The sequence below is a fragment of the Micropterus dolomieu genome, linkage group LG05 (genome assembly GCF_021292245.1).
Source record: "Micropterus dolomieu isolate WLL.071019.BEF.003 ecotype Adirondacks linkage group LG05, ASM2129224v1, whole genome shotgun sequence".
NCBI classification, from domain to species: Eukaryota; Metazoa; Chordata; class Actinopteri; order Centrarchiformes; family Centrarchidae; genus Micropterus; species Micropterus dolomieu.
In genome coordinates this window covers 15110705-15133967 of record NC_060154.1, presented here as the reverse complement: position 1 = coordinate 15133967, position 23263 = coordinate 15110705, and the positions used below count along the sequence as shown (strand labels likewise).

The following is a 23263-nucleotide window of genomic DNA, read 5'->3' as shown; positions in this document are numbered from 1 at the left end:
TTCTTGTTGACTTTCTTTTTCTTCTTTTGTGTGTATTATCCTCTTCAGCAAATTTGTTATGAAGAGATTGAGGGGAATCCAATCACACATTTCCCGACAGCTATTTCAAAGGTTCCGAAAGTCGTCAGGAAATGTGTAACGTTACATGGATTCCCCTGAATGAGAAGGAATTTCCTCTGCCTGGGAAAGATAGGGAAATGAAAAGTCCATAGGTTGATGGATGTGGACCAAGAACACACGGAGTCCAGCACGTGCTTTACAGTAATGTGAGCATGTGAAACAGTCTTTGTTGAACAGGATTATGAAAAATATAAACGAAAAATTTAGTCTTCAGTGAGAATTGAGCACACAACCTTAAACCTATAAGTCCTATGCTCTACCAAGTGAGCTAACCAATGATACAACAAATCACACTATAATTACCATTATGGTTATCTCGAAATCACGAGAAAATGATGAGTAAAAAAAGTGCAGCCTTGTGCATTTTCAATCATTGTCATCAAAATCTTAGCCAAAATGTACATCAGAAAATACTTACAGAGTACACTGTTATATTGACAAGATGGCTAAACATTTTGACTTGCTTGTTCATAAACAAGACACAAGGACTTGTTGTTCTGATGGCACTGACAAGTTCAATGACATAAAGATTTGCTTTTGAGAGATAGACTAAGGATTTTGAGCAAGTTCTGGGCTTTTGCAGGTAAACCACTGTGTTGTGCCGTTTGTACTACCTGTTTAGAGAAATGCACTTACTGTTTTGGAAATGTTAAGGATGAATCGAGGAATGCACCAAAGCGACTGAGAAAAACTGTAATACCCTCTGTTTACTTAGATTTATTAATCTACCAAAAGCTACATGGTTGAAAGAAATTTAGAAGTTATCATAAAGTATTCCGAAATATTGAGAGCTTTGAACAGATCTGGTTTATTTTAGACAAATTCAGGCCTTTTTAATCTGTTTCCAGGTGTCCTTCTTCCTGTTCATCGTGTTTGTCGTCTACACCATGCTGCCTTTCTCCATGAGAGGGGCCATTATCGCCAGCGCCATCACCTGCTTCTCGCACACTGTCACCCTCAGCGTCTGTCTGGCCTCCACCGTCACAGAACTGGAACCTCTAGTCTGGCAGGTAAAACAGATGATTGTTCATGTTGAACCCCAAACCTTTGAACATGCAGGTCAATACGGGACTGTTGAAATCTACAATGTACGCGACTTCCTCCTTCTGTGACATATGTAGCCCAGATGACTCTGCTGCGAGCTTCCCGTTTTGGTTTTCTGAAGGCCTAAATGATCTCTTCACTGCACTATTAGCTGTGGCACAGGGGTTAGTTTCTGAAACTGAAATTGATAAGACTGTTCCATGCGCAATTAAACATGATGAGGTATAACATTTTAATAAGGTCTGGGTTGTAAAGCAGTGAACCCATCCTGTATCATCGTGGCACAGCGCATTCAGCAAAGCCTCCAGAGTCAAATTAACTGCTTTTAATGTACTCGGGCAACAGCTCTTAAAACACTGCCTCTGACTGAACATACTCTTGATACAGTACATTACATTTATCTGACACTTTTATCCAAAGCGACTTACAATTGCTACAGAGGTCGCACGCCTCTGGAGCAACTAGGGGTTAAGTGTCTTGCTCAGGGACACAATAGTCGATGTCTCACAGTTGGAACAAAGAAAGTCTCTCCACAAAGCAGAAAGCTTATAGCGCTTCTATCAATACAGCAAACAACACAGACCAATAATGGGGAAAAAAGAACAATAAAACACGCTCAGAGACACTCATTGCCCTTGGATACAGCACCAGTGACAACCTATTGATATGCAAGGCTGCATTTTAAAGCGCTTGACGTTGACATAGTGGTGGAAAAGCACAGTCGAAGAGTGTGCTCTGGCTTGGTTTTACGAGGTAATAATGTAGGCTTAAGTGGAAGGAGGTACATAGTGGGGAATTTACACGTACTGTACGTGCGTCAACTCCTAACATTTATTTTAATGCCTTATTCTTTGTGTGTATATGTGTGCATTTGGTGTATGTGGCAGATTTTAGCTAATGTGATCATCTTCACCTGTGGTAACCTGGCCGGAGCCTACCACAAACATCTAATGGACCTGGCTCTCAAACAGACCTACCAAGACACCTGTAACTGCATCAAGTCCCCCATTAAACTAGAGTTTGAGAAGCACCAACAGGTACACAACACACACACACACACACACACACAGATTTGAAAATAACGTGTGATTAAACTCTCAATGTCATTTACTGTCACCAGATTGCTGAGGATGCTACTGACACATGAACTTGCTTTTAAAGCTGTTACTGTTTTACTAAAAATATTTCAATTTAAGACTACAAAATGTAAAAAGTAACAAACTATTAACTTACATCTATACTAGACATTAGCTTATGAATGTCAAATGTCAGATCAAAATTTATTTTACTTCCAATACAAACCTGCAAAACTAACGACATTTCCATCAGGCTCAGATTTGTGTTTAGTGCTAGGTAACAAATGCTAGCATGCTAACAAGCTACACTAATATGGTGAACATGGGAAACATTATTCCTGCTAAGCTTCAGAAAAGAGCTGCTAGCTGGCTGTAGACGCTTCTGTTACTTGTCTCTCTCAGGGCCACACATACTGGATAAGAGCCCAAATGAAATTCAAACTTATTCTGTTTTATTGCCAAAATATTTCACTTCTCAGTTTTGTTGGGGATGGGGAGCTCATAAGTCAGACATGTCTAAAGAGGCATTATGCAGTGACATTTGCTTGACATTAGCTTCTTTGCCCTGACATTAGCCATTCTCTCTGACCAGGGAAATGATGCATAAAATTACACATTAATAACTGCTGGTTCTTTTAGTAGGGATTAGCTATCATTATTATTTACTTTGGAATTGTAAAATTTATAAATACGTCATTTATATTTTCATTAATATACGTTTACTTAAACAATTTTAATGTAGAAATATTACAATTACATGCAAATACATTTAAAATTAATTATTATTCAAGTTAGTTATGACAGATTGTGTGTCATTTATTCTACAGGTTGGCAGAATATTCTATGTGTGTGTTTGTGTGTGCACAACGTGTGGACATGACATGTATTACTCATGTTATGAAGACATAAATTTGTCACATTGTTGGGACTTGCCATCCTTTTGGGGACAAAACGCAAGTCCCAACCTAAATCATTGCGTTTTAGCGTAAAGACTTGGTTTAAGCTAAGGGCAAGGTTAGGTTTAGATTAAGGTTAGGTGAAGAAAGGATCGGACTACATCCCAAGATGTAGCGTAAGGATGAGGCAAGTAGCGGTTATGGGTAGGGTTTGGGTAAGTATTCAGGAAAGGAATGTAAGTCAATGTAATGTCCTCTGAAGTGATGGAAACACACCTCTGTGTGTGTGTGTGTGTGTGTGTGTGTGTGTGTGTGTGTGTGTGTGTGTGTAGGGATCCACGCAAATGGCAGTGCATAACTAAACAATGCCAAATCTCATTCAGCTGAATACAGATCACTTTAGTTCATTACTCAAACACATGATTAATAAAGCCACATCTCTTGAGGCTATTATAACCCCTCTGCACGCTCACAGTAGAGTGTTCATATTGCTTCAGTGCTGCATAAGTAAATAAGTGCGGGTGGTGTGGTGTGAGTTTCTATTTATAGTGCCCCCGCCCCCCAACCCCTCTCTCTACTTAATTTGCTGCTGTGTTTTAGGAAATGAGCCTGTGGTGTGTGAACAATGTAATGACCCTCTCTGCTGTTAGCCGCATTTATGAGTCACACCCCCTCAGGCAACTATTCACTCGCTCTAATATACACACACAGACCCACACAGATGCCCAAACACTCACGCACGCACACGCATACCAAAATCACCAACAACCCACCATCCGGTGTGTATGGTGCTAAATTAAAGCAAAAAGCCACAGCTCACATGATTACACAACGGCTATGGGTGATAGATCTTGCATTTCTTGTTCTGGGTTATCTGACCGTATTGAACCATGTCATGTTTAAGATATTTCCACCTGAAACTTCAAGTTCTAGGGGAACTTGACATACACTGATTAGTCTGTCTGACAAGTATATTTCTCTTAAGTTTCACATGTACAATCACAGGCAATGATTGACAGAACTTGTTTCATTGCTTTCCTCTGCCGGGTTTGCATATTTGAAAATGAAGAAAATGTCTTTGCCTCAATCGCTCTTCACTATTTGACTTTAGCTTCCTGTGCTCAGTGCTGAAAAAATAGCCCCAAGGAACCATCATTAGGGAGGAAAAATCTATTAAGGAGGTTAAATATTGTGGAAGACAATTGCTATATTTATATGCAGTATATTAGAGAAGTGAACAGAGCAGAATATAACTGATCTTTTCTCTTCTGTTATGGGTTATTATATTCTGGTCTATCCGGTTAATCAAATAGAACAGAATAACCTGGTTATATGCAACTCCAATAACATCTTACATAGCACTATGGCTTCACCCAAATAAACATTTTCATAGTCGACTGGTAGCTATTCAAGTTCACTAGTCATCGAATGTTTATAATTTTAATTTAATTAAAAAACCAATATATTTTTTGGGGGCTTCAGGAAATGGTTTGAGTCCCAGGGCATATGAAGGATGTTATAAGTAACATTGTTAACACTGTGCTACATTACAGAGAAATACAAAACCATAATTATGAGCCTTTAAAATATACATTTTACAAGCAAGCCGCATGATAATTGATGATTCTGAATGTGTAGGAACAACTAGTAAGGAGACTAAACATTTTGTTAATTTATTTCAATAGTACAACATCACAAAAGTCTCAAGTTGTTCAAATCATGGGAATAAATAACTTCCACCTCCATAAGAACAAATATTCACGGATCAACACGATGGATGATGTATAACTTTACTTACAAATGAACTCACCCCTTTCCTGCTTTACAAGTCTCCTGAACCCGCCAACGACTGTTTTACCAGCTGTAATAGCACACATGTGAACCTTTGGGTCTCATTATGACTGTATAATATAACTGTATATTCCTCTGTAAAAATCCTGTATTAGTGGTTCAACAAATAGCTTAGATATGTAATAGCACTTTTTAATTTGGGGAGAATTCTGACCCATATAGTATCTCAGAGAGCTAATTATCCTGTGGTAGGATCAGTTTAGCAATGTTATTCTATCACTGTGACTGTATGTTAACGTGTAAATCCAAATATTCATTCATTTTCCTTATCTTGTCAACAAGGCAACATAGTGAACTATGTTGCCTTGTTACAAGGAAGGTTAAAATCAAGGATTTTGCCTCTCATATCTCATCGCCTCAAAACATCTTTAAGTATGTTCTTCTGAAACCTCTTGGATGAGAGGCGAAACGTCCTCACAGACCTCATTGTTTAGTCTTTTTTTCATTACATCGTTTGACTCTGCCTCCTCTGAGCTTTCAACCCGACCTTCTGCTCTCTCTGTCATCAGGAGCGTTTACTGTTGTCACTACTGCCGGCTCACATAGCCAGGGTGATGAAAGCCGAGATCATCCAGAGGCTGCAGGGACCCAACTTTGGCCGAACTGAGAGCACCAACAACTTCCACAATCTCTATGTGCAGCGGCACACCAATGTCAGGTGAGATTCCTTCTTTTTTATCTGTGCCACCACATAATAATGGTTATTATTTTCTGTTCTCATCTCAGCGCTACATTGCTGCTATAGCATTCTGTCCTCCACCTCGTGCCCCGTCATCCCTCGTCTTCTTTTGTCCTCCCTTCTCTACCTGCTTTCACTTTTGGATTGCTCCTCTCATCCTCTACTTTCTTGCTGGATTCTCTACCTCCCATCTTCTTATTCCTTTTCATTGCCATGGCCAAATTCAATTCAGAGATAATCCACCTCCGTTGCACTGAGGTCACTTTGCCAAATGAAGAGGAGCCTATGTCCTCTGTTCTAGATGACATCCTCCTCTATATTGTGGAGGTTCAAAGAAACAAATCCAGGCTAACCATAAGAGCCTCTTCATAGAATATCCTCGAAAATCCTGTTTTCTTTCATGCTGGAGCTTGACAGGAGAAACAGTATGTCCCTATTAAGCAGGACTCAGGTGTGAGTGTGTGTTTGTGTGTGCTCATGTTAATCTGTCTATTATCCTTCCATAATAACAAACTCTCACATGTTCTGGCTGTGAAGAGGGCAATCTCTCTAGAACAAAGCGCAAACACCCAAGGACAGGTGTCATTGTGATTCTGCTTTTACTAGACAGTTAGTAGAGAGCCAAACACCAGCTACTGCCTCCACTAACCTGTCAGACCAGCTGTAATAATTGGTTATTGGTGTTGAGAGACAGGTTATATTGTGTGGTTTTATGTGCACTGAAATATCATTCATTCTCTTTGGGAAATAGCACAGATACATCTAGAGGTTTTGCACACTTGTCACATTCATGAGGAGCTGGAGACATAATGTATGTAAGTGCTGTTTGTATAAGTTCCCTTTTTTCACATTTAGCAAATAAACTGGCTGTTGCCATATTTTTCAGTGTTGAGAAATGTAGCAATTTGGCAACACTCATGCTTCTTTTTTGTGCATTTTAATTTAATTTTTAAATATCTAATGTAAATGTGAAATATTTTTAGAAAAGGAAGTGCACACTACCAACAATTAGGTGCATTTTCCAGATAAAATAGCGAAAATTTGGATATAAAATTATTATAAATAAAAATTATTTCTTTTTACTGCATTGGAAACCTGAGCAGCAACACATTTGTTTCTTCAATCAGACCTCTTAGATTGTCAAGTATGAATCCAAAGGCTTCTTCTGCGGTAAACTGTTTCCTCAGTTGCCTCCAATATTGTCAGTACCATAGTAAAGGTGCTCAAGAACTGCGTACAAGTTAATTTAAAGCAATTGCATCAAGTGCAACAACTGTGGAAGTGCTTCATATTACTGCTACTTATAAAATGAAGCCCAAGGATGGAAAAACATTATGCCTCTTGTCATACATCACAACAGGAAACTAGATATGCAATGTTATTTGATGTTTCTTGTTGTGTTCTGCAGCATTCTGTATGCTGACATTGTGGGCTTCACCAGGCTGGCCAGTGACTGCTCCCCAGGGGAACTTGTGCATATGCTGAATGAACTCTTTGGCAAGTTTGACCAGATTGCAAAGGTAACTCAAGACAAGCCCATCATCATTTATATTTCACTTTTCATACACAGAATTTATACTTTGTGCCACAGATGTTAACAGTCCCAGCTTTTCCAGTCCAGGGATTCTCTCCGGAAAAATTATTTCACAACAGTCCTCTATGTTTGAGAGGTGTTGATTTAACTGTAATTTATGAAGCTGTATTTTGTTTGTTTGTTTTGGCTTGTATTAGATTCCGTTATACTGTTCTGTGTGGTGTTTATGCTCCTTCCTATACAGTATGTGAACGAGGTAGACAAAATATAGGAAACATAAATTTAAGATTTAAAATCATGTTTTTTTGTTCACAACTATAATACATCGGCTAATGTTACCTGAAGTCTAAATCAGTTGACTTAATTGCAGTAGTGTGGACAAATTGGCTAATAACAAAAGAACCAAGAAGAGAGAACAGAGTCTGTGTTGTGCTGTCAATCAGATGAAGCGCAGGCGTGAAATAAGTGTTTTCTCTGTCCTGCGGCCAGTGTCGGCCTTCGTACTGTACCTTCCCAGAGCGCCGTGTGTTAACAGCCACAGGTTGTAGCAGCGTGGGCTGGTCAGAGTGCATCTCACGGTCTCACTGGGACTCTGTTCGGGTATAAACAGTTGAGTCTGGCTCGCTCAGCTTTGCGTCCGGCAGCGCTGTCTTCCTGCCTGATGAAAGCTGCCGTTATATAAACCTTATCCAACGATGAGCTGTTACACATCCCACATGTGGAATAAGAGCTAATGTGTTATGTGTGTGGGCGTATGATTTTGGGCTTGATGGCTGTGACTGTGTGTGTGTGTGAGGGTTGTGTGGAGGTGAGAAAGAGAAGCGGCCTTTAATAAATGAAATGGTTAAGTGTTACAAAAGATATGTAACGTTTTGGACAGATTCTACATACACCTCTTTCTGTTTCAAGTAATCCCCATTTGCCTCCTCTTTAACTCTCTCTACTTAAGGAAAACGAGTGTATGCGCATCAAGATTCTGGGAGATTGTTACTACTGTGTTTCTGGTCTGCCTGAGTCGCTTCCTCACCACGCCAGGAACTGCGTGAAGATGGGCTTGGATATGTGTGAGGCCATCAAGTAAAATACCAGATCTCTCTTTCTCCTCTTTCTCTCTCGCTCACACAAACGGAAACACAAACACAAACAAACACACGCCTGTCAAACAGATTGAGCAGAAGGAATGCCAGCTCTGTTTGAACTCCAGAGTAAACACAATGTGAATTCAATATGATAAGCCTCCCAACTGAACAAATAAAAATTTCAAGCAAATGAAAGAAGCACCCCTTTCAGCTTCCCCCTCTGCTCTCTGTGTTTCACTCATGCATGAACACACACATTAGTTTTATAAACCAACATGTTTGCTTGCCGGCACTGACCTTTAATCACAATCAGATTAAAGTTGCCATTTGGTATCGTCCACCTCTGACACAATGAAGCAGAGTCTGTATTTCAGTGCTGGTATGGAGGATTTTCTACCCTGACTAGGATTCAATTCTGGAGGAAGCACTGAATCATTTTGACATATGTCACAAAGTACATATGGTTACTGGCAGCATTGGCAATAGCAATGAGAGACAATATTATACACACTTTTAAAAAAAAAACATTTTGGTGAATATGCTTGATTAAGCAAGAAATTGTTCCCGCATGTAACTCCCCATAAAACCTTACACATATTTTTGTGTACAGATTAAATAAAAATTTATTTAAAAATTGTAAAGGGACCAACTTGAATCTTGCATCTTAAAGAGGTATATGCTTTTTGGCTTTTTCCCTCTCCTTTATTGAGTTATGTATCTTTTTCGTGCATGTAATAGGTTTGCAAAGTGAAAAAGCCCAAAGTCCAGCCCAAAGGGAGTTCCCATCTCCCAAACACTAGCTACCCTCCAGGCAGTCAATGGACATAAAGTTGTTACTGTGATGTAGAGACAGAGCTCAGTTAAAACTTTATGGATGAAAGATACTTTTGTTACAGATTAATAACTCACCACTCTGAAACTGTTGCTCCAGCCAAACCAACATGTATAGTTGAAACAAAGCCCTGTTTGCTTCTCACTGACCCGCCCTTCTCTGCTTCTGATTGGCTATTACCGGCTTTTCGCTGACCCCTGACCTTCTCTGCTTTTGATTGGTAGTCCTTAACTAGGAACTGCACATGTGCAACTCCCAACAAAGATCATATAGAGACAAGATGTATCACTCCATAGCTAAAACGAAGTGTTAAACAAAGGGGGAAAAGAGGAGCTGCAGCAATGTGCCGTATGAAAAAAATATGGTGTTTTTTGAAAATTAAACCATGTAAACCTGTTCTGGTACAACCCCTAAATAGGATTTTGAACCTGAAAATGAGCATAATACCACCTCTTTAAGGCATTTATCCTGAGGTGTGTTTTTGAGATCCAGGCAAGCTGTTTCCTCCTTCTTCCAGTCTTTATGCTAAGTTAAGCTAACCACGTCCCAACTTCCGACTTCTACTTTGCAACTGATAATAATCTCCTCATCTCGTGAAAAAAAGTGAATAACCACATTTTCCAAAATGGTGGAACTACCCCTTTAAAGACGAATTCTTCTGTTACTCTCCACAGGAAGGTCCGAGATGCAACCGGAGTCGATATCAACATGCGTGTTGGTGTTCATTCTGGGAATGTCCTGTGTGGTGTCATTGGCCTCCGGAAGTGGCAGTATGATGTGTGGTCACATGATGTAACATTGGCCAATCACATGGAGGCAGGAGGTGTGCCAGGGTAAGATATAACCAGTACTTCAAAGAATGTTTCACTTGATCTCACTGCTATTTGAAGTGCCGCTTTGCAAGTCCTTGTACTTCTTGTGTGTTTGGCAAAGTAGAGGCATGTACCTGCAAGGGTGCCAATTTTAGATTGTAAGCCAGAGACGAAGCTGTGCGCTGGGATTTGACTAACGCTTACTGCTCTCTCAGTGATTAATGTTGAGTCGCACTTTAGCAAGTCTGTTAATTCCCATCTGCTCCACTGCAGCTCCATGTGGCCTAAAGTAGAAGTGACTGAATCCCAATGGCCAACAGTGCCATAGCATCATCATCTTGCGTTTCAGTGGAGAGTTAGTCTCTCAAGGAGGCTTAAAAGAATAACACTCAATACTGGCTTTTTTGCTCTTTTCATTTTAGGGGTGTGGAAATGGTTAGATGTATCAGTAATCAGCATGGGATATCATAGATCAGCCAGCCAAACCTAGGACAAATATTCATATCAGTATCAGTGTTCTGAAATCAATGCTGTCTGAACCCCAGTAATCCACCCCCTTGTTCCCTCAGCTGTAGATGTGTGTTGCAGCAGCACCAAGAAAAAGCACAATCACCACTCAGCTGAAAATATGTATATATGAGTCTTCTGTATTAATAACTTGGCTCATTAGTTACTTGTTTTGTATCAGGAAATGCACACGTTCACAGACTGACATGGAACATGGAATAATTATGCCTGTCTACCCTGTTATAAACATTGTAGTCAATTATAACCACCTCATTTCACCAATCAGTTCTACATGTGTTACGCGGCCATTAGGTCTGCCGTTGTCCTTGCACTGTAACAAGCATGGGGAAATTGGCAGGTGGTTATGTGTATGCTCCATTGAAAATAGCTCTCCAGTGGCACCATGTTGTCTCACTGAGCTGCTAATGGTTTGTCTCCTCTCATGCCTGCTGAAAGGTATCTGTAAAATATGCCCGATGAAATAACACATTCCCATCCACATGCCTCTCTGTTAGCAAGGGTAACAAGCAAACCTGAAAAAAGGAGAATCGCAGGTTAGAGTTGTTATTAAGGTAGAAAGAAAAATAACATATTTTCATAGAGCTGTTAATGAAACAGTGACGCAAGCTCTTAACCTCTCATTGTCCCTTATACTTTCCTCTCTCCTCTCTAGGAGGGTCCATATCTCTTCGGTGACGTTGGAGCATTTAAAGGGCTCATATAAGGTGGAGCCTGGAAACGGACAGAGCCGAGACTCCTACCTGAAAGAACATGGAGTGGTCACCTTCCTGGTCATCAACCCCAAGGTCAGATACGGATAATATTTCTTAGATTACTCTGTTTTTAGGCATGCTAGCGGTGTTGCTATATGGATGGCAGTAGGTTGGTTTGTCAGGCCACCACTTACCGATCCAGAATGAAATATCTCAGCAGCTATTTGATGGATTGACATTTTGTACAGATATTGGTGGTCCCCAGATGATGAAGCCCGCTGACTGGTGATCCCCTGAATTTTCATCTATCGTCAGTTAGACATTTGTTGTTTTGAGTGAAATCAAGTTTTCACAAAAAAAAAATCCCACTCTTCATCCTGCCAAGAGCATAGTAGGCAAACAGTTTTGACAGTGTCAAGTATAGTAAAATAATATTAGTGTGTAGTGAACCAATGACAGTATGTTATCAAGTGAACAACATCTCAGCAAGGGTTCAGTCAAGCGTCCTTTTCGCTGCTTGAGGCATAATGCTGCTCCTCCTGCCTAAGCAGGACATAAAGGCTGGTTAAAGACGTTTAAGAGATCTTCCTCTTCTGTGAACTTTCTGCAGAGAACATCTCTATATAGAATATGTTGTTGGCAAACAGTCTCTGCTGTTTTTGGCTTGGCAAACGAAAAACTGTGCTTAACAGTCCTCTGCCTCCCTAATCCCTCCGTAACTTGGCTAAGATGCACCCACCCCCTTATATATCTGCAGTGAGACCTTCCTTTTTTCTCCTTCAGGCATCCTCTGTTCACTATGTGCTAGCTTCATAGGCCTCAGGGTTCTCAGTGGCATCTCTCTTTTCAAGAATTTAGGCCTTTATGCTTTCCAGTGCATCTGTTTCCTCTTCTCATTTTCCTCTTCTGATTCCTCTCCAAAGAGTTTGACCAGTGTTTGGTAGCTTTCCCTAAAGTCATCACTTTAAACACTCTCCCAGTTCTCAGAGTGAAGATTCCCGGATTCTCACCAGTGTCTGTTTGAGGTTTTGCAAGAAAAACCAAAACACATTGGTGGAAACAATGTGTTTTTTATCACGCAGGAGTGTCAGATATTTAGTGTATTCAAACAAAAGAATCCACTAAGCCCCCACCCCTTCTTGTGGCCTCTGTTTCTTGCATTGTGGGCCAAAGAAAATAGTCTTAAGATGGAGGCCACCAAATGCGCGAAAATAACCGATCTGTTTGCTACTGGGGCTGCAGTAGCAAATATCAGCTGCATTACACGACGTAGTGGAAGCACAGGCACAGGCAGGATCGAGAGCTATGGCCACTGCCAGGCAGAGGAGGAGGCATGTGACAGAGAAGCAGTGACAGGGCCGAGAGAGAGAGAGAGAGCAGGAGAAGAGTGGAGGTGAAGCGGTAAGCATGGAGTAGTTTAACAGGGACCCGTCGGGAGGGAGGGTCATAGGTGTCAGTTACACTGGGGACGCTGGGGACATGTACCCACCACTTTTTGAGATGGCAGATGTTCTCCCCATCACTTTTTAAAAAGCATTTTTTTAAAAATGTTCTAAAATAGAACTTACATGAAGAAATGTTGCTATAAGAAAGGTTTATTGGCACTTTAAGAAAACCTGCAATGCATTGTAAATATAGAAGAAATTTGCGTTGTCCAAAAAAAGTAACTTAAGTTAAAAACTGATTACTGCATTATATTCTATTATATTTTTATATTCTGATTTGTCATCGGCCACCTGAATTTTGTGTTTCCCTTTATTTAAATAAAGACATTTTCACCATAAATTGGTGCAGAAAATGTCTCCAGAATGGAGGAAATTAAGTGTTTAATTCTCTAAATTTTCTGGGAGAGAAACCACCAGACCCCCCCCCCCAATCATATATTTCATCAATAAATGTGATGCCCGTGGGTAGGGTGTGTGCCATGCCGTAGTAACAATGATGATGATTACTTCAATTAAGGTCAGTGATTATACCATTATCATAACTCTATCATAAAAGTGAGACTTTCACCTGCTGCTGGTGAACTCACTGTTATACAGCGCTGCATAAGCTATTAGACATTGTTTTTGTAGCTAGCATAGTTTCCTAATGCAGTTTTAACTTGGCTAACTGTCCTAATGGCTGAGGTGAGGTTATTTTGTCAGCATCGTGTTGGCTAATCCCACGCTGCTGTGAAAATTACTTGTAGGCTACTTGTACATGAGTATGAGTTGTGTACTCCATTGCCACCTCTCATCACCATGGAGTCAGTAAATGATTGCACGTGAGTACACTGATTAATTTGCACTGGTACACTTATCTACGGCACATACCACTCAGCTGGTTTGGGGGAATATTACAGTAGGTACACATGTTATATGGAAGCATGGTGTATTGACGAGGGGTGTCAAAAATGCCCGGGCCCATTTTTTGTCCCAGTCCAGTCCTGATAAGAATGTCAGTAAAAGAAGAAGAATCTATCTGTGCTGACATACTTGACACATTTTATCAGTGGACAACATGTTTCCAAGATTTCCTCTGCTGAGTTGTTCAGTTTTGAAATGAGACGCTATTTGGGCAATCATACAAGCTGCATGCTGCGTTTTTAATAGCACTCTCTGTGCTCTGTATTAGTGAATTTCACAAGAGATCAAGATTGACACTAACCAATCAGATTTTCTAGGATGCCATACTACATGCAGCCTTACATTAATTAAGTAAACCAGCAGTCTTCCCGGAGCCTCTGGGTATTTCAATTGTGGTAAATTCTTGTCTTCTTACAACATAACATTATGACCTTATAGGAGGTCTCTGCAAAATATGACAAGATGCTACACTGTGTCCTTTATTTACCGTAATAGAGATGAGTTTTCAATCTCCTTTCAGATATTGCAAAAGGGCTGTGGGTGCACAGTGACATTTTCAAGAAGCCCTGAATGGGTCAAGGCCAAATAAGGAGCATGGGTCGCAGGAGGTATCATCTCCACCATCATTGTCATTGCTATTGATTGTCACTGTCACAGCTGTTCAGTACAGCCGCGGGAAATGAACACCGCCATTATGGACGGTGTCTATTTCAATTTTCACAGGCTTATGTGCCATGTTTGGCCCGTCACAATACCCATCTCCATCAGCAAGTGCAATAAATAACCAGAAGAATGGAACAAGGAACATCATCTGACAAATCACCCATGATTTTCCCTAAAAGTTGGAAAAAGAAGAAATCAATTCACTTTCACTGCTGTATGGCTTTATGCAGGCCAATGAAGTGGAGTGGTGTTTGTCAGAGAGAAGCACTCAGCATACATGCCAAAATAAAAGGATAGCTGCAGCATTCTCCAGAAGTGTTTTAAGTAGTTCAGAACATCGACAGGCAGGTCACAGATTTCAAGAGCTGTCAATTGACCAGTGTTCCCAAAGTACCCAGTCCTTTTTTACTTTACACCTACTGAGTGGGAAATAAAGGTTTGTACATGTTATGTTTGTACTAAGTTATGTAGACCATTCTAATTTGTTTTAAATGGTAACTTACGTGGTCTTACGAGATATTGACATTGTGAATTGGCACACATTTCACTTTCATTAAATGTATTGTACATCGTTGTTTGCATGACATTAATTAACAAAGTGTGTTTTAAAAACATTCACAATGAGAGTAAATTACTTAAAACTGAAATTGATGGCGGTCTCAGATTTACAGGTATGAACATAGATTACGAAAGTGTTTAAGCGAGATCATGTAACTTTTGAAACAACAAAACTTGGTATCTGTAAGCAATAAAATCACTATATATAGTCAGGGGTTTTGAGGGTGAAACCTTAATCGGTCTGTTAAGACCAGTATCTTATGTTAGCTAACGTTAACTAACTTTAGATAGATTAGGGTAAAATGGACATTACGGAGTCACTTTGCTGACTTGCTGACTCTTTTCTACCACATCACATGTTTCCAGTCCACAGTGGCCGCCGTGCAGCAAAAGTGACATAGTCTCACTCGGCTGGGCCGGAGTCATTCCACTCGCAAAGAAATGTCAATGATCACCTGCGAGCTTGTCTATTCCTGTTGTTTCCCCAGACTGAAAAGCACAGCCCTCTGTTGGGTGTGCGGTCTCGTCCCTCTCTGGATGGTGGGAAGATGAGGGCGTCTGTCAGAATGACCCGATACCTGGAGTCCTGGGGTGCTGCCAAGCCCTTCGCCAACCTTCACCATCGAGATAGCATGACTACAGACAATGGCAAGATCAACACAACTGTGAGTACAATGCAGTGCTCTCTGTGTTTCAAACACACCCACAAAGATGCTATCAGTCATGAGTAACTGAATGGTCTCATTGCTGTCTCAGGACGTTCCAATGGGGCAGTACCACTTCCAGAGGCGAGAGAGGTGAGCTAGGACCATTACTGCATTTATAACACATTTATGGGAGCACTTTTATTCTGTGTCCATGTTTAAATCCCCCCTCCTGTCGATCCCAGGTCCAAATCTCAAAGGAGGAGGTTTGAGGAGGAACTCAATGAGCGAATGATTCGCACCATCGACGGCATTAACTCGCAGAAGTAAGCATCATATCTGCTGGACATCCTCTTTCTGCATCACTTTTGACAATACAGTAGTACTTGACAGTACTTAGTGGTAGAAACATCAGCTTCTACGCTCTGTTCTCTGATTGTGGTACTGTAGTTATTATATATGGAGCCATAACTGACTTAAGCCACATTTCCACCAAACACTTTTGGTATAGTACCCTTGAACTGCACTGCAGACAGGACTCTTAAATGTACACGGTTTGTTACTGGATGGAGCCGCATCCACCACGACAGCAGTGTGATATGATATCTAATGCGACACAGTAAACAAAGGAACACAATGGAGAACATTGAATGTTTCGTGTTTCTCTGTATGTACTGTTTATTACACCAAGGGGACTTTGTGTGGAGTGTTTAGAGTCTTTGTCTCAGTCGATGGGATGGCGTGTTTGAAAAACTGGAATGGAATGGTTCTGTTGGTACCATCCACAACATTTGCCAATGGAAACACAAAATATCGGTTCTATTGTGTAATGAACTTAAGATGCAGGTTTTATCCTGTTTAATAGATGTGACAAAGCAGTTTTATTGGCAACATATTAACATAATAAGGATGTAAATTACAGTTATTTCCTGTGTTGTCCTTTTATAAGGCATTTTAGATAATAAATAGCCACAATGCTGAGATCTTTTCCAAGTGAACAGTATTTTTAATGTAATTTACACCCAAGAGAGTTACTGGCCAGGTGCACTGCCCCCAGTTGCACTAATACAGCCTCTGCCTACCAGGACCTGAAGGGCAAACCAAAGTGCAACCAGCAACCCAGGGCAAGACAAACCCACCAGCTATGGCAGGGCCAGAGGGCCGACGCACCAAGAAAAAGCTGGCTTTATTCACTTGTCTTTGCACAATTTAAAATGTAATTCAGTTCATACATTAGTATTTGGTTCATTGCAGCACCATGAGGAGTTTTCAGATACCACATAACACAACCGAGAGCCTGGTCCCACTGTGTTGTTTGAATCTGTGTGTTTCGCTTGTGTCTTCAGACAGTGGCTGAAGTCTGAGGACATCCAGAGGATCTCATTGTTCTTTCACAACAAAGCTCTGGAGAAAGAGGTAGGTGAATGCATACAAACCAGCAGCCAGCATTGTGCACAGGGGAAACAAATCAATGGATCTGTATTGTTCTGTTATCAGTGAAACAGAAGTCATTAGGAGGTTGTGCAACCTGACAGTACACTATGTATTCCATACTACAACTTATACTCATTTCGACATTTGTCTAATTTATGGGTTGCTGTTGCTTCATTCCACACAGAAGCTGATATATTTTGATTTTGTACATGCTCAGTGTTGATGCCTTAGCATGTTTTACTGCTGCTACATTACACATCCTCATATGTGCCATATCTTCTCTCAACAGTACAGATCCACGACATTACCAGCCTTCAAGTACTATGTCACCTGCGCCTGCCTCATATTCTGCTGTATATTCATCGTGCAGATCCTCGTCTTGCCGAAGTAAGTCTGCACCACTTTACAGGATTTGCACTGCACAGTCCCCCATAGCATCAGCAAACTCCAGCTGTGGCGGCAGGTTGAAGTGAAAAAGCCATTTGACGCCAGCTGTCTCATCAACAGAACCACACTGAAATGAAAGAGGCAGGGGAGCAAGAGGCAGAATGCTAAAAAGCAGGTCGAGATGAAAGGGCACCATGTCTGGTAGTGATTATAGATCAGGTGAATCAAAGTGTGTCGTCTCTTTAATGGCGGGGGAGAGAAATTCACAGCCATGCTAATTTATTGCCTCTGGGAGCCAAAGGTGTAAATCAGCATCTGAGAGGCCATTGATTGTTTAATTCACCTCTCTCTCGCTCTCTTTATCTTTGCTCTGTGTGTCGCCGCAGCGCTCCGCACATTTAGACGTGACATCATCTGTTTAATGGCAGCGATCCTTAAATCAGCCATACTGTGTTCCTCCTTAGAAAAAGTGCTACGTGAATGCAGCTGCACTATGAAGCACATACAGTATGCTACTGTACAAGCCACGGTTGTGCTTACTCAGTGTAAATGGATTGGAGGTCTGAGGTAGAATACATTAGAACCTTCATTACATTTATTGCCCAGGATGGCACTGCAGAAGGCCGAAAGGTGCCAAGAGGGTTTAGAGTAATGTGTGTGTGTGTGTGTGTTTGTGTTGCAGAACTGCTGTGCTGGGGATCTCCTTTGGCCTGACATTCCTGCTGTTGGCTTTGATCCTGCTCCTTTGCTTTGCTGGTCATGTTCTGGTGGGTTTACATGGATTTATCAATGTGTATACACACACACACACACACGCCAAATCTGTGTTAAGAGTGAGAAATCCTGTACGCACATAGTCCAGTTGTCTTCTATTTGCTGATGACACAGTCCTTTTCCTACAAGTACATGTCATTAACACTTCACCTTCGGAAGTTTCCTGTAGAAATGCCTATGCCATAATAATCTATCCATCAGAACTGATGTATTCCCACTCTGCAGACAGTCATGCAACACTGAGTCTGTCAAACAAAATTACATTACACAAAATTGCATATGTCTTGATATATGTCTGTGACGTACTATATTATTATATTCTTCATATACTATATATGCTATATGTAGTTTGCCTCAATCATTCAGAATATCTGCATTTGCAGCGTAAAGCAGTGTCTGACTTTCAATGTTCCAGAATATGATTTCATGTATAAATCTCCTATTTTGATCTCCTACGACAAAATGATGGAGAAAATTGTGAGCAGCTCAAAAGATACCCTCTGGACCCATTATAGTGCTGTACTATTGTAAAGTATTTACTTTCAGCAAACTACTGTGAAAAAGAAGGAAAGGTTGAATTCTCTATCTTTGCATTGCCCATCTAATGTTTTATGTTTTTTTTCTATTTTGTTTTGACAAATATTGTTTAATTAAAGGCTTGTTTTTTTATCAGTTAATAATCTGGTAATTGTCTCAGCTGTTTGAGATTTGGCAGCAGCCTGTAGCTTTAGTATAAATATGTGTTGTGAATTTGATGCCTCACGTTGCATCTTCCCCGCGACACTGTACACAGGATAAGCGGTTGACGATGGGTGAATGGATGGACGTTGCATCTCCAACAAGGGTGCATTCAGTCTTTCCTTTTCTTTCACACAAATTCATTTTCCTACACTCCTGTGTAGTAAGTGTGCATTAGATAACACTGAGTTCAACGTTAAAACTCTAAGAAGTTGCATCCTTCATCCTTCATCTAATGCCAAGATACATCTTGACAAGATAGATAAAGAACTTTTTACTGAAACTAGATGTAAGTGCGAAAACTAGACAACCGCCTGACAAAAACTGTATTGTAAATGTATTTGTACTGCCGCTGGCTTTTGTTTCAGCACCCATCATCTCACCTGAGCTATCCAACAAGCAACAAACAAATATGTATAAATAATCAAAAACAACTATGATGAAAAGAAAAAAATCGATTTCATGTCATAGTTAGTACTTCTAAACCTTCTTTAAGCACAAATATTGACTCTAAGAACCAGGGGAAAAGAAAAATTTAACTCGAGTCACGCAGCTGTAATGTATACTTTTACCTACTTATACCTTTTATTTTCCTTTATACAAGACGTCATCCTTCAGTTCACTGCTGTGGTTTTTTATCCAGCACAAGTGCAGGGATAGGTGTTGTTAACAAGCTGCTACAGCTACCTATCACAAGTGTTTTATGGACAATCAGTTAATGATTTGTCCTTTTAAGAGCACCATTTTCCTCCTTCTTCCATTTTTTACTGTCACCCAGTAAGTGGGTCACGTCTCATTAAAGGGGGATTATCACTAACCTTGGGTCTGCCCTTACCTAGATATCAGCTTTCTGCACTGCTTCAATAAGAACCATTTATTTAATACTAAACATGTTCTTCTTGAAAGTCGCCATAGTCACTGGTGAAAAAACACAATTGACTACTGAGAGGCCCTGTGTGTGTGTGTGTGTGCTGTCTAACATACACTGTGCGTGTGTGTGTGTGTGTGTGCTTAAGCTCCATGCGCCAATTGGGTTTGTGTAAGTAATTATTAATGGGTCATATTATAGTTAAAGAACGTGCTCTGTTCATCTGTGAAAGAGTGCATCACACGGCTATTGCGATCAAACGCATTTCTTGGAAAATGTCTTTTCAAGTCAAATGAGCTTAGCTGTTGCTACGAAGAAAGCGCCACTGCATCCACCTGACAGAAAACCTCAAGGAAGATAAAAAAACTCTTGAGTATTTTTTTCAACAAAAGGTAATGTCACTACTCCAGTTGATTTTTAATGATGCACCGCCTTGTTTGTCATATATGTGATAGATGAGCCTTGGTCCTATACTTCCTGGCTTTGTTTTAAATCTGATGAGACGTAGTAAAAATCGACGGAGCTGCGCTATAAAAATAACGACCAGACGTATAATTTTCTAGTAGTTTGAGCAGGAAGAATATTAATTGTTTGCCACAGAGAGGTGTGCTTTGGGTCTGTCCTCTGCTTCTTCCTGTTCTAACTATCCCTTCTCTTTCTTTGCATCCTCAGCAGGGAAGGAAGGGGTCCTTCTGCTCTTTGACCTGGTTCCCAACTTCCTCCCACATCATTGTCACCAATAATCCCTGGCTGCGATTGGTCCTCACCATGACGACCACTGCTCTCATATTGGTGATGGCCGTCTTCAATATGGTGAGAAGCCGCAGGTTAAGATGTTGTAGATGTGTTTGGTCGCCTGATGTATTAGGTGATTGTGGAACAGTCTAAGTCACTGCATGTCCTAACAGTAGCTGCAATAGTACATTGGAAATAATATAATCTTTGATTATTTAATTTGATTTAAGTCATACTGAGGAGAAAAGTACTACCATTAACGTAATGCTGCTAGAGCCAAGGCACCTTTAAAATGACATTTCAACAGTAAAACATTCCTGCAAGTTATATTTTAATAAATCACTTAAACAGAGTGCTGTTATGCAAAAAAAGAAAACACACTGAATTATAGTTAATTGTTTAATATTTATAATTTATATAAAGATCCGCTTGACTGTATTTCATAGCTATAGTCTGATTATAACACCAAATGTAACACTTTCAATGATGTCCATAACTGCATAATGCAGTACTTAAGCAATATGCAATATAGAAGTTGCTATAAGCCTTCATAATACATATCATTGTTTTATAAGATGGCTGTACTTTGTAAGGTTGAGTAGCAGTAGTGTTTATAATTTATGGAAGATTTAACATGAAACGTAAAGTCTGCCATGGTAAGCCTACAGTTGTGCTTCATCAGCATTATTTATGGTCACATTACTGCTTGTCAAATTTCTTTTAAAGTTACATTATTGTCATGCGACAGAGAAAAAAAAACTGTATCAAAAGTGCAATTAATCCCCACAGCTCATGTGGTGTAGTTGTTCAAATTTGACTCACAAAAAAAGACTTAGAACATTTAACCTGTGCATCTCTGAACCATTCGATAAGAAGAACAGCTAATTGACACAGGCTACAAAACACCAGAAAATGTTTAACGTGTTTATATTTGAATCCCACATTTTTTTGATTATCTACCGTGGTCGCAGATTATTGTGACTATCCTTTTATTTATTGCTATAGGTGCTAGAGGTATTGCACCTGGTGATGCACACAGGAGGAACGCTTGTTTAAAAATGATCAGCTAAGTATCAGAATCAAAAATCTGTTTATTGCCAAGTAGGTTTTCACATACAAGAAATGTGTCTTGGTATTTAGGTGCATAACGCCCACAATAAACATAGTAAGAGAAAAAGACAAAACAAGTACTGCAAAAGAAGTTTCAGAAACAAATGGATGTGTAAAATGAAAAGCGCTGTACATGTTTAAAACGAAGAGGATGGACTGTGCAAAACAATGATTTAACAATGTGCAATTGTTCGTAGTATGAAGAATATGTGTAATTGTCTCATTTAAACAAAAAAAAGAAAAGAACCAGGGACATGTACTGAATAGAGATATTTAAATTCAGTGACCTGAAGACTTATGTTCTCTTCTAACTCAACCCTGTGAAGGTTAAAATGATAGAGGCTTTATAGGAAGTGTTGCTACACTCAGCTATATCCAGCTCTGCTGATCTCTCCAAATTATGAAAACATAATTTCACAGTTTTTTAGCCAGAGACTGGTTAATTTAGTAACTTGTCGTCAGGGCAAATTTTCACTCAGCAAACGGAATGTAAATCAGTTCTGGCTGCTGAGACAGTTAAGCGATGGGTCAAACGTTTTGCCCTCCATCCTTTCTGTTTTGTTTGTTAGTTCTTTGTGGAGGATCCGGGAGGATCCGGGGAAGACGAACTGACAACTACTCCACCTGAAGTCCTGATAACTACTCCACCTGTGAATCTAACTAATGCCAGCCTGTTGGACTACACGGAAGAAAACACAGGAGAAAACAAGTTTTATCTGCCAGTAAGTACAACAGAGAGAGGTCAACAGCATGAGCTGGGAAGAAGATAAATATTACTGACCACCAGAATTCAAAAAGCAGCTTTAATGTCTGTCCAGTTATCTAAAATATTTATATAAAACTGCAAAACTGATACATGTGCTTATACTAATTCTTCACAGCACATACTGTAATACATTTTCTTCTTTAATTGTGAATAGACGCATTTTGCTCATGTGAACACAGAACCATGTGGTCAGCTGTGTCTCTTTACCATGAAAAGAAAATAATTCTAAGAGACGGCCCTGCTTTTTCCCCCCAGTTTTACAAGGAAACTTTTGTGCAGCTGTTTCAAATCTCTTAAGTTTTCACACCAAGCAAGGAAAAAAAGGCATCGTATTGGAGAATTCTTAAAGCTCAAAGCTTTCATTCATTGTCCTGTTTACTCTTAATGGGCACAGTCGAGGCTTACAGAATTACCATTAGTTCTTTCTTTGGTATTACATAAACAAAATGTGTGTTGGATAAGAATAATGACACATTCTTATGTCAGTATGCAAACTCTGGTTCTGTTCTTGCTTCCTAACCACACAGTATGTTGGCTGAGCAGCACATTTACTGAGAACACTGAACAAATAAAGCTACGTTTTGTTTTTTTCTTCTTTAGCTTGATACATGCGTCGTGCGTGACACAAGTCTTCATGACGAGGTCGCATACCAGGGTTATCTAGTGCCGAGGCCGCGCGGTGCTTCAGCTCTAGAGAAAAGGTGTTTGGTCGCCATGTTCTCTTCCTCTCTTTCTGTCTCCAGTACTTCATCTACTGCTGTATACTGGGCCTGGTGTCGTGCTCGGTGTTCCTGAGGATCAACTATGAGCTGAAGATGGTGGTGATGCTGGTTGCCGTGGTGATCTACAACATCATCATCCTCCAGACACATGCCTCCCTGCTGGATGGATTTAGCGAAGCGCTGTACCCCACAGTTACGCTGGAAAGGTACCTGCAAACACTCCCTCTCTCTCTCGCTCTCTCTCTCTCTTCTCTGCTTTAGGCAGTAATGAAACAATTATTAGGCCCACTTAAGGTCAATGCTATCTGCTTGAAACACCACCCCCGACCCTGCCGCCTGCACGCATCAGGTGAGCAGAGCCTATTAAAATGAC

At 40.3% G+C, this 23263-nt stretch overlaps 1 protein-coding gene across 1 annotated transcript; it reads left to right on the top strand.

The window, feature by feature from the left end:
• Positions 1–371: 371 nt before the first annotated feature.
• Positions 372–23151, top strand: LOC123971284 (adenylate cyclase type 2-like). Its single transcript, XM_046050002.1, has 17 exons — positions 372–383; positions 969–1130; positions 2052–2201; positions 5497–5645; positions 7075–7186; positions 8150–8277; positions 9786–9944; positions 11104–11236; positions 15201–15377; positions 15469–15509; positions 15602–15682; positions 16703–16772; positions 17080–17177; positions 17860–17944; positions 20230–20370; positions 21972–22124; positions 22912–23151. The coding sequence occupies exons 1-17, from the start codon at positions 372–374 to the stop codon at positions 23149–23151; spliced, it is 2091 nt and encodes a 696-aa protein (XP_045905958.1).
• Positions 23152–23263: the final 112 nt, after the last annotated feature.

Excerpts from the sequence above, each read along its gene's own strand:
- LOC123971284 (XM_046050002.1), top strand. Across the intron at positions 2,202-5,496 it reads AGTTTGAGAAGCACCAACAG|GAGCGTTTACTGTTGTCACT; the intron begins GTACACAACACA and ends CTCTGTCATCAG. Across the intron at positions 22,125-22,911 it reads AAAACAAGTTTTATCTGCCA|TACTTCATCTACTGCTGTAT; the intron begins GTAAGTACAACA and ends TTCTGTCTCCAG.